We start from the raw sequence: 16,421 nt of genomic DNA, 5'->3' as shown, positions 1-16,421 counted from the left end.
CTAATCTTTTGTATAATAAAGTAGATTATCAGCTAAAAAAATCAGTGTCTAAATTCACATATTTTATAATTCATTTTTAATTAAAGCTTTTTATTTTCAAAACACATGCATGGATAATATTTCAAAATTAACCCTTCCAAAACTTTGTGTTCAATTTCCCCCTACTTCTCCCATCCCCTGTCCTAGATGGCAAGTAATCCAATATATGTTAAACACAGTAGAAATATATGTTGAATCCAATATATGCATACGTATTCATACAATTATCTTGCTGCACAAGAAAAATCAAATCAAAAAGGGAAAAATGAGAAAGAAAATAAAATGTAATCAAACAACAAAAAGAGTGAAAATGCTATGTTGTGCACCACACTCAGTTCCCATGGTCCTCTCTCTCTCTGGGTGATTTTCATCACAAGATCATTGGAACTGGTCTGAATCATCTCATTGTTGAAGAGAGCCACATCAGTCAAAATTGATCATCATATAATATTGTTGTTGCCATATACAAAAATCTTCTGGTTCTGCTCATTTCACTTAGCATCAGTTCATATAAGCCTCTCCAGGCCTCTCTAAAATTATCCTGCTTATTGTTTCTTATAGAACAATAATATTAATTGATATTTATATACCATAATTTATTTAGCCATTCTCCAACTGATGGGCATCCACTCAGTTTCCAGTTTCTTGTCACTATAAAAAAGGACTGCCACAAACATTTTTTGCACACGTGGATCCCTTTTCCTTCTTTAAGATCCTTTAAGATCTTATAAGCTCAGTAGTATCACTGCTGGATCAAAGGGTATGCACAATTTGATAACTTTTTTAAACACAGATCCAAATTGCTCTCCAGAATAGTTGGATCACATCACAACACCATCACCAGTGTATTAATGTTTAATTTTTCCCACATCCCCTCCAACATTTGTGATTATAACTTTTCCTGTCATCACTAATCTGAGAGATGTGTAATAGCATGTCAGAGTTATTTTAATTTGCATTTCTCTGATCAATAGTGATTTAGAGCACTTTTCCATATGACTAGAAATGGTTAAAATTTCATCTTCTGAAAATTGTTCATATCTTTTACCCATTTATCAATTGAAAAATGACTAGATATAATTCATTTATTCATGGAAGCATTTCTTTCATGGAAATAACTTAAAATTGTTCTATAGTTACAATTCATTAGCTTTCAGAATTTTGTAATGCAGGGTAGAGGGGTGAGAAAGGGAAGGGGAAGTGGGCATGACATTGGAATGGATTTCATTCACATTCATTTATATTCATTCTTAAGAAGGAAATTCTCTACTGATTTAGACCAGCATTTGCGCTGTATTTGAATCTTAGAGAATGGATTTTTCAGCTGGGATCCATTAATTTTAAAATGACTATAATGAGTTTATACTTGTTTCAACATAATTGGTTTTGTTTGTTTTCCATATGTATAAATATGCATTTAAAAGCATTTTTTCCGGAAAGGGGCATATGACATAAAAATGTTAAGAAACCCTGTGTTAGGAAGAGTCCTGGAGTACTGCAAGGTCACCCAGTCAGTATATACATGTCAGCAGCAGGCCTTGAATCTAAGTCTTACTGACTTTGAAGCAAGCTAGATAGCTATTTCATCATATTCTGACTCTCCAGAACCTTCTCTGAATGATTCTGGAGAGTCAGAATGTGATGAAATAGCTATCTAGCTCTGAATGATATATTAGGTCTGCTTTTCAGAATACAATAATTCCACCAGATATTGCACACAATATGAATTTGTCATGACAAAATGTCATAATTTTTTTAGGAAAAACTTGTTGAAATTTGTTCTACTAGGTATAACTACATAGAGAAAGAATTTACACAGGAACAAATTCTTAAGTACATGTTTCTTTATCCTACTAATACACATTTAAAATCATTTTCTTTCTAGAATTACTGAATGACTCTTGATTTATTTATTTTTTTTTTGAGTAAAGGCTTAATTTTTAGTCTTTGTCACTTGAAAGAGAAAAATCATGGAACATATTAGGAAGGGTGGTAAGAAAGGAAAATGCTAGGCAAATTAATTTCTTCCAGATTTAAGCCTCACAAGTCAAGATTTTTTAAAATATTATTTTGGTTGTTGATGTTGTGGTTGTAGTTGTTTTCAGTTTGTACACTCCAGAGGAATGGGTAAAGATAACTAGCAATTTTAAATCCAACCAGGATATAGTTTTATTTTAGTACAGTTATGAGGGGAAAAGTTTGGCTGTGTTTGGACGATAATTGATTTTGAAATGAAAATGGCAAGAAAGGAAGATACCAATGGAATAATACAAAAGATCTCTTACAAATTTTGGATATCTCTCTTCTGATTACATAATTACTAGCTAAATGGAATCCCAGAGATTATATCATTTTGCATATAAGAAAACTTAGGGCCCAGAGAGGTGAAATAATGCAGGATTTATGCTCTTATCTTCTAACTCCAATGGTCCATTGTGCCATACTTCCTTAACATGTCATTAGCAAATTCACAAGATGTTCACAAAATGTCATAGGCTGAATTGAAATAAATATAGAATGCTTACTTAATATCTTTGTTTAGTATCTTTGTTTTGACTTTGCAGGAAGGCCTTACACCACTTTTGCTTGCAATTACAACTATGAACACTGAATTAGCAGATTTTCTATTGAAAAATGGAGCAAATGTGAATGCCTTGGATAGCTATAAAAGGTACAGAAATTAAAGCTTATTTTTTTAAAAGCAACATTTCTAGAGAAATAAGATTAAATCATTTAACTTAAATCATGGAACACTTAGTGAACAACAGCAATTGAAATTTAATAAAATTGCAAAGGGCTGAAAAATGTCAAAAACATCAGCTATGAATAGAAAAACTTATGATTCTGCACGAGAGAAAGCACTCCACATGGGCATACTAATAATCATTCTTTATTGGTGATTGTTATTTGCAGTTTCTTTATTGATTTTAAATTATTATTCCATAGAAGTTTTGAACTCTGTCAGTTGATTCTCTTTATGAAATAATCTTAATATCACCCATGAGGATTGTAGCATATATTTTCTGCTCCTCCTTGTTTGTTTCCTTTAAGAATATGCACATTGACAAATGCAAATAAATAAAAGCATTATATGAGGAAATACTTTGATGAATCCTTAATCTTTTTGTCAATACTCATGGCACTGATTTCTTTTTTTCTTTTTTTCTTTTTAATTTATTTATTTAATTTTTTAATAATATTATCCCTTGTATTCATTTTTTCAAATCCCCTCCCTCCCTCCACTCCCTCCACCCGATGACAGGTAATCCCATACATTTTACATGTGTTACAATATAACCTAGATACAATATATGTGTGTAAATACCATTTTCTTGTTGCACATTAAGTATTAGCTTCCGAAGGTATAAGTAACCTGGGTAGATAGACAGTAATGCTAACAATTTACATTCACTTCCCAGTGTTCCTTCTCTGGGTGTAGTTATTTCTGTCCATCATTGATCAACTGGAAGTGACTTGGATCTTCTTTATGTTGAAGATATCCACTTCCATCAGAATACCTCTTCATACAGCATTGAAGTGTACAGCAATCTTCCGGTTCTGTTCATTTCACTCAGCATCAGTTGATTTAAGTCTCTCCAAGCCTCTCTGCATTCCTCCTGCTGGTCATTTCTTACAGAGCAATAATATTCCATGACCTTCATATACCATAATTTACCCAACCATTCTCCAATTGATGGGCATCCATTCAACTTCCAGTTTCTAGCTATGACAAAAAGAGCTATGGCACTGATTTCTTATTTTGATCCTTCCATCCAATCTTCTCCTACAAGACTTGTGATTCTTCATAAAGAATCCAGGAAACACATTGACTCGTTCCCTTGGTTCTTTTAATACTTGAGGACCAATGGAAGCTTTTATTTTCAATACAAGATTAGCCCACAATTTTTTCTGTTCATGCATGTCTTTGGCATCACTTACTATATCAAATACATTATTGTCTGCACCTACTTATGCACCCCACATATATCTATACATCTTTGGATTATCTACTACTTTGATTCTTCTGAGATCACATATTTAGGTTGGGATTTTTAAAAATTTACTGTGGCCAAATATAATTCCTGAAAGAATATTAGTTTTTAAAATGAGTTTTTGTGTCAGTGTCATCATTAGAAGTGTTGTGTAGTTTCTCAAATGAGATCCAATTGGATCTCCTTTCCCCAATACTTTTGAAACCAGTACATTGTTGTTGTTCAATGCCCATGAAGGGTTTGGTGTATGCATGTATGTCTATACATACATATACATCTACAAAGATAATGATGAACCAGCTAGATGGGCCTGCCCATTAAACTACACAGACTATGGAAAATACTTAAGTTTTCCTCTACTTTTTCAGTGTAGAATATCTTTTCATTGCATGTGGGCCTTTTTCATGTTGCAAGGCTTGAAGCAGCAGCATTTCGGCATAATTTTTATCATATACAATCTATTCTAGTTGGATTCTGTGCAGAGCACCTTATAGAGTACTGGCAAACACCTTAGATGAATATATGGCTCATTATTTACATCTAGTTTAATGCTGATAGTTATTGAAAAAAAAAGTATCCCTTTGGGTGGAATGTGTCATCAGTTTTGTATAAATTTAACATATGTATGAAAGAAAAATTTTTGATATAAACAAAACCCAACAACCACCACCCAACCCCAGACACAAAACTAATACTATCCTAATAGACAAAAATTACTGGTTACCATTGTTCGAACAATTTCAGAATTAGTTGTTTATGGTCATTCAGATGACTGCTGGCCAAAGTTAAGACTGAAAACTAATGCAAATGAGGAGAAAGCCTAAAGATGAAACAGAGACAGTGGTTATAACAGTTGTGATCTGCTGTGATTAAACAATCTTTCAACTTTGCAAAATGGGAAGTTCAATCAAATACTAAATCATTGTCCCAAAGAAGAGGCCAAAATAGCCCAGAAATTGCATATTCTGTCAAAAAGATAAATATTATAGCTAAGATTAACTGAAGATCAGAATACAACACAATTTGTAAAAAAAAAAAATTGAAGCTAGAAGATGAAGACTTCTTTATAAAAAAATGAAAAGTCATTAAGATAATAATCCTGAAGGCTGTTTTACATGAAAACTAGCCAGATCATCTTATGAACATTTGTCTATGAAAGTGAAAGCATAACAATGAATACATATGAAATTGAACAGAACTATCAAATTTTTGTGGGAAAAATCACTTCCTAGTGAAAGAAAAATGTACAAATATTGAAGAATATTAGACCAGATTTTCATTGAGCTGAAATTTCAAAGATATTTATAATGTATTTTTGAGCCTTTATTCTGAATATATTGATTTTATTTTAGTTGCATTTTATGTTTTACAAATTACATATCAAGACAATTTTAGCATTCCCTTTTTACAATATTTTGAGTTTCAAATTTTTCTCCTTCCTTGCAAGTAGATACGGATTATGTATATGCTATTATCATGGGAAACATTTTCAAAAGGGGGGAAAAGGTGACAGAGAATGAAGTGAAAAAGTTTACTCCAATCTTCAAAGTCCATCGGTTCTTTATCTGGATGTGAATAACATTTTCTTTCCTTAGTTCATTCTATTTGTCTTGGATCATTGCATTGTTGAGAAAATTTGAGTCATTTATAACTTATCATAACACACTGTTTTTACTATTGTGTAAAATGTTTTCCTTTTTCTCCTCATTTCACTTTGCATAAGTTCGTATAAGTCTTTCCAAGCTTGTATAAAATCTGCCCAGTCACTTTTTCACAATAGTATCCCATTATTACATTCATATACCAGCTTATCCAACCAGTCTCTGGTTGCAGAGAATTTGTTCAATTTTCAATATTTGGCACCACAAAACTGACTGCATTAAATATCAATTGGAGAATGGCTTGAATTCTTATAAATTTGAGTGGATCTCTATATATTTCAGAAATGAGACCTTTATCAGAACCCTTTCCCAATTTATTGCTTCCCTTCTAATCTTGTCTGCATTAGTTTGTTTGTATAAAAGCTTTTTTCACTTGATATAATCAAAATTATCTATTTAGTGTTCAATAATGAGTTCCAGTTCTTTGGTCACAAATTCCTTATTCCTCCACAGATTAGAGAGGTAAATTATCCTGTTCTTTTGTTTATAATATCACTATGCCTAAATCATGAACCCATTTTGACTTTGTTTTAGTATATGGTTTAGGTGTGGGTCAGTGCCTAGTTTTTGCCATACTAGTTTCCAATTTTCTCAGCACTTTTTGTCAAATAGTGAATTCTTATGCCAAACCCTAGAATCTTTGGTTTGTCAAACACTAGATTGCTATAGTTATTGACGATTTTGTCCTGTGATCCTAACCTAATCCACTGAAACTACTCTATTTTTTAGCCAATACCAAATGGTTTTGATGACTACTGCTTTATTATATAGTTTTAGTTCTGGCCCAGCTAAGCCACCTTTAGCATTTTTTTTTCCATTAATTACCTTGAAATTCTTGACCTTTTGTTCATCCAGATGAAATTTGTTATTATTTTTTCTGGATCTGTAAAATAAATTTCTTGGAAGTTTGATTGGTATGGCACTAAAAAACAGTAGATTAATTTAGTGTTGTCATTTTTATTATTTTCACTTGGCCTACCCATGAGCACTTGATCTTTTTCCAGCTGATTAGATCTGACCTTATTTCTGTGAAAAGTATTTTGTAGTTGTGTTCATATAGTTGCTGACTTTCCCTTGGCAGATAGATTCCCAAATATTTGATACTATCAAGTTATTTTAAATGCAGTTTCTCTTTGTATCTCTTGCTGCTGGACTTTGTTGGTATTATACAAAAATGCTGATGATTTATGTGGCTTTATTTTGTATACTGCAAAATTGCAAATTGTTCCTACTAGTTTTGTAGTTGATTCTCTAGGGTTCTCTAAGAACACCATCATATCATCTGCAAAGAGTGATAATTTGGTTTCCTCATTACTTACTCTGATTCTTTTGATCTCTTTTTCTTCTCTTAACTGCCAAAGCTAACAATTCTAATAAAATATTAAATAGCAATGGTAATAGTGGGCAATCTTGTTTCACCCTTGATCTTATTGGGAATGGGTTATAGTTTGTTCTCAGTAGATATGGTGCTTGTTGATGGTTTTAAATAGATGTTACTGATCATTTTAAGGAAAAGCCCATTTATTCCTCTCCTCTCTAATGTTTTTAATAGGAATGGGAGTTGGATTTTATCAAATGCTTTTTCTGCATCTATTGAGATAATCATGCAATTTTTGTTAGTTTGGTTATTGATATAGTCAATTATGCTAATAGTTTTTCTAATTTTGAACCAGCCTTGCTCTTCTGGTATAAATCCTACTTGGTCATAGTTTATTATCCTGGGGATGACTTTCTGTAATCTCTTTGCTAATACTTTATTTAATATTTTTGCATCAATATTAATTAGGAAAATTGGTCTATATTTTTCTTTCTCTATTTTCACCCTACCTGATTTAGGTGTCAACACCATATCTTTGTTATAAAAGGAAATTGGTAGGACTCCTTCTTTCCCTATTTTTATAAATAGTTTGTCAAGTATTGGAATTAATTGTTCTTTACATGTTTGGTAGAATTTGTAAATCCATCTGGCCCTGGAGATTTTTTCTTAGGGAGTTGATTAATATCTGTTCTATTTCTTTTTTCTAAAATGGGACTATTTAAGTAATTTAGTTCCTCTTGTGTTAACCTGGGAAATCTGTCTTTTTGTAGATACTCTTCCATTTCACTTAGATTATAAAATTTATTGACATACAGTTTGACAAAGTAACTCCTAATAACTCCTAATTATTCCTGTAATTTCCTTTTCATTGGTAGAAAGTTCTCCCTTTTCATTTTTGGGATTTTCCTCTTTATTTTTTCTAATTAAAATAACTAAAGGTTTATCTATTTTAATGGTGTTTTCATAAAACCAACTCTTAATTTTATTTATTAATTCAACAGTTTTCTTTCAATTTTATTAATCACACCTTTTATTTTCAGAATTTCAAATTTTGTATTAAATTGAGGGGTTTTATTTTGCTCTTTTTCTAGCTTTTTTAGTTGCAAGCCCTATCTATTGATCTTCTCTTGATTTATTTTTTGCAAGTAAGCATCTAGAGATATCAAATTTTCCCTAATAACTGCTTTGTCTGCATCCCTCAAATTTTGGTATGTTGTCTCATTATTTTCATTCTCTTGGATGAAATTATAAAAAAGATGATTCTATGATTTATCATTTTACTTATTCATTCTTAAGAATAAGATTACTTATGAGTTTCCAATTAATTTTTGGTCTTTTTTCCCCTAGCCTTTTATTGAATGCTCGTTTTTGTACTGTTATCTGGAAAAATGCATTTACTATTTCTGCCTTTCTGCATTTGACTTTGAGGAGTCTATGCCCTAATGCCAATTTTTGTATAGGTTCCATGAACCACTGAGAAATAAAGTTTACTCCCTTCTAGCTCCATTCAATTTTCTCCAAAGAGCTATCATACCTAGCTTTTTTACAATGATATTTATCTGCTTAAGTTCTTTTTTATTTAGTGGTTTGATGTATCTAGTTCTGAGAGATCAAGATTGAGATCTCCCACTAGTATACTTTTGCTGTCTATTTTTGCAGTTCTCTTAACTTCTCCTTTAGGAATTTAGATGCTATACCACTTGGTACATATATGTTTAGTATTGATGTTATTGCATTATCTGTGGTACTCTCTACCATGATAGTTTCCTCCCTTGTCTATTTTAATTAGATTTATTTTTACTTTTTCTTCATCTTTTCTTCATCAGGATTATTACCACTGCTATTTTTTTTTTTTACTTCACCTAAAGTATAATAAATTCTGCTCCAATCTTTTACTCGATAATTATCACTCTTGATTTAAATGTCTTTCTTGTAAACAACATATTATAGGATTCTGGCTTTTAATTTAGTCTGCTATCAACTTAAGTTTTATGGGAAAGCTCACCCCATTCACATTTACCATTAAAATGACAAATTATGTATTTTCTGCCACCTTGTTTACCCCAAAATAGGCTTTTTTTCTTTTCTCCCTTTCCTTCCTCCCCAGTATTTTGCTTCTTTCCTCATATAGCCTTCTCCCTTTATAGCCTCTTCCCCTTTCTTATACTTTTCCCGTATTACTTTTGTTTTCCCTTCTATGAGCCTTCCTTTTGCTTTCCCTTTTCCTTTCCCACTTCCCTATAAGATGAAACGAGTTTTTCTATGAAACCATATAGATAGATAGATAGATAGATAGAGATATATAGATATATGATATTTTGTCTTTAAGCCAAATCTGATAAGCAAGATTCATACAATGTTCATCCCTCTCACTTCCCTCAATTATAATAGGTCTTCTTTGCCTCTTCATGAGATGTAATTTCTCTCATTTTATCTTAATTTTCTTTTTTTTCCAGTACAATCCACTTTCCACCTCTATTTTTTTTTGTTTTTTTTTTATATTATGGCAGTAAAGTCAAATTATGCCTGCACTCTTCAAATATACCCATAACAGAGATATAGTTCTCAATAGTTCTTCTCTTTTTACCTTCTTAAGCTTCTCCTGAATTCTATATTTGGAAGTCAAAATTTTTGTTTATCTCTGGTATTTTCATCAGAAATAGGTGATATTCACCTATATCATTGAATATCCATCTTCTTCCTTGAAAAAATAGATTAGTTGGACAGTTGATTCATGGTTGCATTCTGAGTTTTTTTGCCTTTCAGAATATCAGATTCCATGCTACAAGGTGTCCTGGGTTATCTGATTGTGGCTCCTCAATATTTATTTGATTTCTTTCTTTTTGGATGAAATGTAGCTATGAATATCATTGGAATTTTCTTTTTGGGTCCTCTTTCAGGAAGTGATTGGTGAATTCTTTCAATGGCTATTTTACCTTCTGATTCCAGGACATCAGGGCTTTTCCCTGATGATTTCCTGAAAGATAATGCGTAGGCTCTTTTTATTATTTCATCATATTTTCCAGTAAGTTTAATAAACCTTAGATAGTCTCTCCTAGATCTATTTTCCAGAACAGTTGTTTTTCCAGTAAGGTATTTTGTATTTTTTTTCTATTTTTTCCATTTATTTTTGTTTTGGTTTACTGATTCTTGATCTCCTTGAGTCATTCATTTCCATTTGTTCACTTCTAAATTTTAGTGAATTATTTTCTTCAATTACCTTTCCTTTTTGTTTGTTTGTTTGTTTGTTTTGTTTTGTATTTGTCCAATTGAATTTTTAGATGAGTTGTGGGTTTATTTATGGATTTTTTTCTATTTCACAAATTCTGGTTTTTTAGGGAGTTGTTTTCTTTTTTCTATTTTGTCACATCTATTTTGTTACATGCTTTTTCCATTTCACTAAATTTATTGTGTAAGGAGTTTTCTTCAGATAATTTCTGTGTTTCCTTTTCCAAATCCTCTCACAAAGTTTTCATTTCATTTTACCATTTTTCTTCTATTTCTCTTTTAAGATCCTTTTGAATTATTCCAATAGAACCTTATAAAATGGGGACCCATTTATATCACTTTGGGACTTCATTTAGAGATGATCTGCTTTTTAGTGTCCTCAGGGTTGGAAATCTGTTCTTCTCTTTCTCTATTAAAAAACTATCTATAGTTAAATTCTTTTTGCTTTTTGTTCATTAAAAAAAAAAAAAAGTTAGCATCTGCCCTAAAAAGGACAAATATTGTTCAAGCTTTCTCTACAGGTGACAGTGGCTGAGCTGGGTCAGAGTTGACTAATTTTTGGTGGTGGTTGGGCATGGCCAGGTCCTGTGAAATTCTGGCATTTATGGGCTCACTATTTGCTTTTTCTATTTGGTTTGGATGTCTTATAACTAGTCTGTTAATCTATTGGCTTGAAACCAGCCAACACTGCTGTAGATCCTTCCCAATAGATTTTCTGGTGTGCACATCCCATACTGCCCTGGGATTGTGCATTAATTCTTTGCTTGTACTCAGCCCACCTGTCCTGGGTCAGCCTGTGCTCAGTTCATCTTCCTCCATGTTGATTGAAACAGATCTTTTCTGAAGATCTTTGAAATTGTCTCTTACCAGAAATTTGTTACAATCCCAATATTTGTGGGTTCTGTCACTCCAAAACCATTTCAAAGGCTAAATTTGCTGATATTTGGAGGGGGGAGCTCAGAAAAAGATGTCTTCTCTTTGCCATCTTGGATCCACTAACCTCAATTTCATTATTTTTTTTAACATATCTCCCTTTGTACTCAACTTACACCTGTGCCCTCTGTCTATGTTCCTTCTAACTGCCATAATAATGAGAAAGTTCTAATGAGTTTCAAGTATCATCCTCCCATGTAGGAATATAAATAGATAAATCTTATTAAGTCCCTTATGATATTACTTTCCTGATTAACTCCAGAATTCTGTATTTGAAAATCAGATTTACCATTCAGCTCTTGTCATTTCATCACAAATGTTGTAAAATCCTCTATTTCATTTAAAGACTACCTTTTCCTGCAAAGGATTGTACTCAATTTTTCTGGGTAGGTGATAGTTAATTGTGATCCTATCTCCATTGTTTATCAGAATATTTTAGTCCCAACCCTCTAATTCTTTAATAAAGAATCTGCAAATGTTTCTTCCTGTATGCTTGCAATATTTTCTCCTTTACCTGAGAGTTGCAAGATTTACTATAAATTCCTGTGAGTTTGCATTTTGGTATCTCTTTCAGGAGGTGATTGGCCTTTTCTTTCAATTTATATTTTACCCTCTGATTCTAGAATATCAGGACAGATTTTCTTAATAATTTCTTGAAAGATGATTTTTGATCATTACTTTCATGTACTATCATAATATTTAAATTATCTTTCCTGGACCTATTTTCTAGGTCAGTATTTTTCCAATGAGATAGTTCACATTTTGCCTTTTTCTCTTTTTGCTTTGGCTTTATTGTATCTGGATTTCTCATAAAGTCATTAGTTTCCATTTGCTCAATTTCAATTTTTGAGGAATTATTTTCTTTGGTGAGATTTTGTACCTTTTCCCCCAAATGTCCAATATTATTTTTTAATCATTTTTCTCTTCATTAGCTTTTTGTATTTCCTTTTGCATCATTCTCAATTCTTTTTTTAAATTTTTCTTTTCTCTGTTGTTTAATTTTAAAAATCCCTTTTGAGTTTTTTCATAACCTGTGACCAATTTTAGTTTTTCTTGGAGGCTTTAGATGAAGGGGTTTTGACTCTTTTATCTTCTTCTGTATGTGTGTTTTGATCTTCTTTGTCAATATATTATCTTTTATGATCAGAAACTTTTTTGTTGTCATTTTGTTGCTCATTTTCCTAGTCTATTATTTGGCTTTTAACTGTTTATTAGAATAGGACTCTTTTTCCATGGTAAAGGTTACAGTGTCCCAAGTTTTACTATTTGTTTTGTGTGGTTGTTTTGGAGGTATCCCAGTTAATCTGCTAATCCACTGACTTTAAAACCCGAACAGAGAAGCCAAGTATTTTGTCTAAGAGCTTCCCACTACATTTCCTGTGTATGGGTCCTCTCTGATCTGAGACTTGCACCTATGTTGGGACACACACACACACACACACACACACACACACACACACACACACACACAAACAAACACATACCCCTGCCTATTGTTCAGGTAGGGTCTGTCCTTCCAAAATAACTTCTGCTTGCAGTCACCAAAACCATTTGGTATTGGCTACGAAATAGACCGGTAGATCAGTGGAACAGATTAGATACAAAGGACAAAAAAGGGTACATCTATAGCAATCTAATCTTTGACAAACCCAAAGATTCCAACATTAGGGATAAAAATTCATTATTCGGAAAAAACTGTTGGGAAAACTGGAAATTAGTATGGCAGAAATTAGATATGGATCCACACTTAACACCATATACCAAGATAAGATCAAAATGGGTCCATGATTTAGGCATAAAGAGGGAGATAATAAATAGATTAGAGGAACAGAGGATAATCTACCTCTCAGACTTGTGGAGGAGGAAGGAATTTATGACCAGAGGAGAACTAGAGATCATTATTGATCACAAAATAGAAGATTTTGATTACATCAAACTAAAAAGTTTCTGTACAAATAATACTAATGCAAACAAGATTAGAAGGGAAGTAACAAATTGGGAAAATATTTTTAAAAACAAAGGTTCTGACAAAGGTCTCATTTCCAAAATATATAGAGAACTGACCCTAATTTATAAGAAACCGAACCATTCTCCAATTGATAAATGGTCAAAGGATATGAACAGACAATTCTCAGAGGAAGAAATTGAAACTATATCCACTCACATGAAAGAGTGTTCCAAATCACTACTGATCAGAGAAATGCAAATTAAGACCACTCTGAGATACCACTACACACCTGTCAGATTGGCTAAGATGACAGGAACAAATAATGACAAATGTTGGAGGGGATGTGGGGAAATTGGGACACTAATACATTGTTGGTGGAGTTGTGAAAGAATTCAGCCATTCTGGAGAGCAATCTGGAATTATGCCCAAAAAGTTATCAAACTGTGCATACCCTTTGACCCAGCAGCGCTACTACTGGGATTATATCCCAAAGAAATACTAAAGAGCGGAAAGAGACATATATGTGCCAAAATGTTTGTGGCAGCTCTTTTTGTTGTAGCTAGAAACTGGAAGATGAATGGATGTCCATCAGTTGGAGAATGGTTGGGTAAATTGTGGTATATGAAGGTTATGGAATATTATTGCTCGGTAAGAAATGACCAGCAGGAGGAATATAGAGAGGCCTGGAGAGACTTAAATCAACTGATGCTGAGTGAAATGAGCAGAACCAGAAGATCACTGTACACTTCAACAACAATACTGTATGAGGATGTACTCTGATGGAAGTGGAAATCTTCAACATAAAGAAGATCCAACTCACTTCCAGTTGATCAATGATGGACAGAGGTAGCTACACCCAGAGAAGAAACACTGGGAGGGGAATGTAAATTGTTAGCACTAATATTTGTCTGCCCAGGTTGCATGTACCTTCGGATTCTAATGTTTATTGTGCAACAAGAAAATGATATTCGCACACATGTATTGTACCTAGACTATATTGTAACACATGTAAAATGTATGGTATTGCCTGTCGTCGGGGGGAGGGAATAGAGGGAGGGGGGGTAATTTGGAAAAATGAATACAAGGGATAATATTATTATATATATATATATATATATATATATATATATAATAAAAAAAATAACTTCTGCTTGAAATTTGTAATACTCCAAATATTTGTGGGTTCTCTCACTCTAAACCCATTAAGAGGCTTAATTTGAGGTTGATTCTGAGGGAAACCAGAAAGAGCTCAAGGAAATATCTGTCTACTGTCTGCCATCATGGCTCCACCCTCCATAATTTCCTTTCTCTTCTCTTTTAAATTATATCTATTTTTAGTTCTAATTGATTTGAGACCAGGGTTGCTATTCTTGTTTTTTTCTTCTTAAGCTGTAGTATTTTATGTTCCAACCTTTTCCTTTACTCTGTTTATTACTCTGCTTCAAATGTGTTTCTTGTTAACAACATATTGTAGGATTTTGTCTATGTGCTTTCACTTTATGAGAGACTTCATTCCTTTCACTTTCACAATTAAGGTTACTAACTCTGTTTATCCACCATTCTATTTTTCACAGGTTTTACATTTCTCTTTTTTCACCTTTAATTTCTCAAAAGTGTTTTGCTTCTAACCATCTTCCTCAAACTGCCCTCCCTTTTGTCAATTCCCCCTTTCTTCTCCTTTCTCCTTCTCATTCTTCCCTCCTTTCTGCTACTTTCCTCTTTTCCTTTTCCATTTCTCCTCCTACTTCTCTGTAGGATGAGAAAAATTTCTACCCAACACTAAATATGCATGTTATTCTCTCTGAGCCAAATCCCATGTGATTACAGTTCAAACAATGCTCATCTCCCTCCCTTCTTTCCTTTAAAGGTAATAAGTCTTGCTGCATCTTCATATGATGTACTTTATCTTATTGTGACTTTCCTCTTCTACTAGTATAATTTCTTTTCTACTTCTAATTACTTTTTATATTATCACATTAAAATCAAGTTATATCTACACACTTATATCCCTTCCAACTGCCCTGAGAAAGAAATAGTTCTCAAGAATTATAGTATCTTCCCATATAGAGATGTGAACAGTTTAACATTAAAACATAGGTGTTTTTCTTCTTCCATTTATCTTTTTATACTTCTCTTGAATCTTTGATTTGAAAGTGGAATTTTCTGTACAGCTCTGATGGTCTTATCAGAAATGATTGAAAATCATTTTGTTGGATTTTCATCTTTTCCCCAAAAAAATGGTAATGATTAATTTTGTGGGGCAGTTGTTCTTGGCGTAGCCCATGATCCTTTGCCTTCCAGAATGTCATAGTCCAGGCCCTCTAATCTTTAATGTGGAATTGGAAAGGATCACTATTTCTTTCTGGCTGCTTGTAGCATTTTTCTTTGGATGTGATCATTCTGGAAATTAGCTATAATATTCTTTTTCAGTTTTCTCAATGAGTATTTGAATGGTGTTATTATCCAGATTCTTTTTTTTTTTTCCACCATGGCTTTCAGTCAGTCCAATAAATTTTAGATTGACTCTTCTGGATTTCTTCAATCACTTTCTGTGCTTTTCCAACTTGTTGGATTTCTCAAAAAACAACTTTCATTATTCTCTTGCATAGCTCACCTTTCTTTTTTTTATTTCTCTTCTATCTCTCTTTCAAGATCCTTTTCAAAATCTTCCCAGAGAGCTTTTTGACACTGAGGTCATGAGGTCAGTTCATATCCCACTTTGAGAAGACATATGTCTTTGCTGTCCTCTTCTGATTCTCTATTCTGATCTTCCCTAGATTTCTATGATCAGAATTCTTATTTTCTCCTTTTAAAAAACTGACTTCTGCTCCTAGGGCATAAGAGATATTGTCCCAATCTTCTTTTGTATGGGGACAGGGACTTTTTACTGATTGTGCTGGGGACAGGGTTGCACTGTGTGGCCTGGCTAAGTCCCACCTGTTAAACTTTGGTTCGGGGTTTTATAGTTCTTTGTAGTTGTGTTGAAGATCTCACATCTATTCTGCTGATCCAGTGGCCTTCTGAATCAGAACAGAGTAGCCAACACAGCAGTATTTTTACTAAGAACCTCCCTTTAGATTCCTTGACTGTACTGGGCCATTTTTCCTTCCATCCAATTGATCTTTACTGAAATCCTTCCAAGATATCTTAAGTTGGAATATTATTACACTCTGAATATTTGTGGATTCGGTTACTCCAGATTCCATTTATTGGCTTGATTTAGCATTGATTCTGATAATTTATTCTTACATTTTAGGACTGGATTATTTAGTTTTCAATTAATTTTTATCCCTTTTTTTCCA

The 16,421-nt window shown here is 32.8% G+C and overlaps 1 protein-coding gene across 2 annotated transcripts in view; it reads left to right on the top strand.

Annotated features, from left to right (window-relative positions):
* Nucleotides 1–16,421, top strand: part of LOC141544672 (uncharacterized) — a 107,853-nt gene that overhangs the window by 2,741 nt on the left and 88,691 nt on the right. For both annotated transcript variants that reach the window (XM_074271081.1, XM_074271082.1), the window contains exon 4: nt 2,604–2,710. In XM_074271081.1, coding sequence (XP_074127182.1) covers nt 2,604–2,710 — 107 coding nt within the window. The remainder of the gene's footprint in view (nt 1–2,603; nt 2,711–16,421) is intronic.

The sequence above is a fragment of the Sminthopsis crassicaudata genome, chromosome 5 (genome assembly GCF_048593235.1).
Source record: "Sminthopsis crassicaudata isolate SCR6 chromosome 5, ASM4859323v1, whole genome shotgun sequence".
NCBI classification, from domain to species: Eukaryota; Metazoa; Chordata; class Mammalia; order Dasyuromorphia; family Dasyuridae; genus Sminthopsis; species Sminthopsis crassicaudata.
The sequence above is the reverse complement of the archived record's forward strand: the minus strand, read 5'-3'. Positions and strand labels throughout refer to the sequence as shown.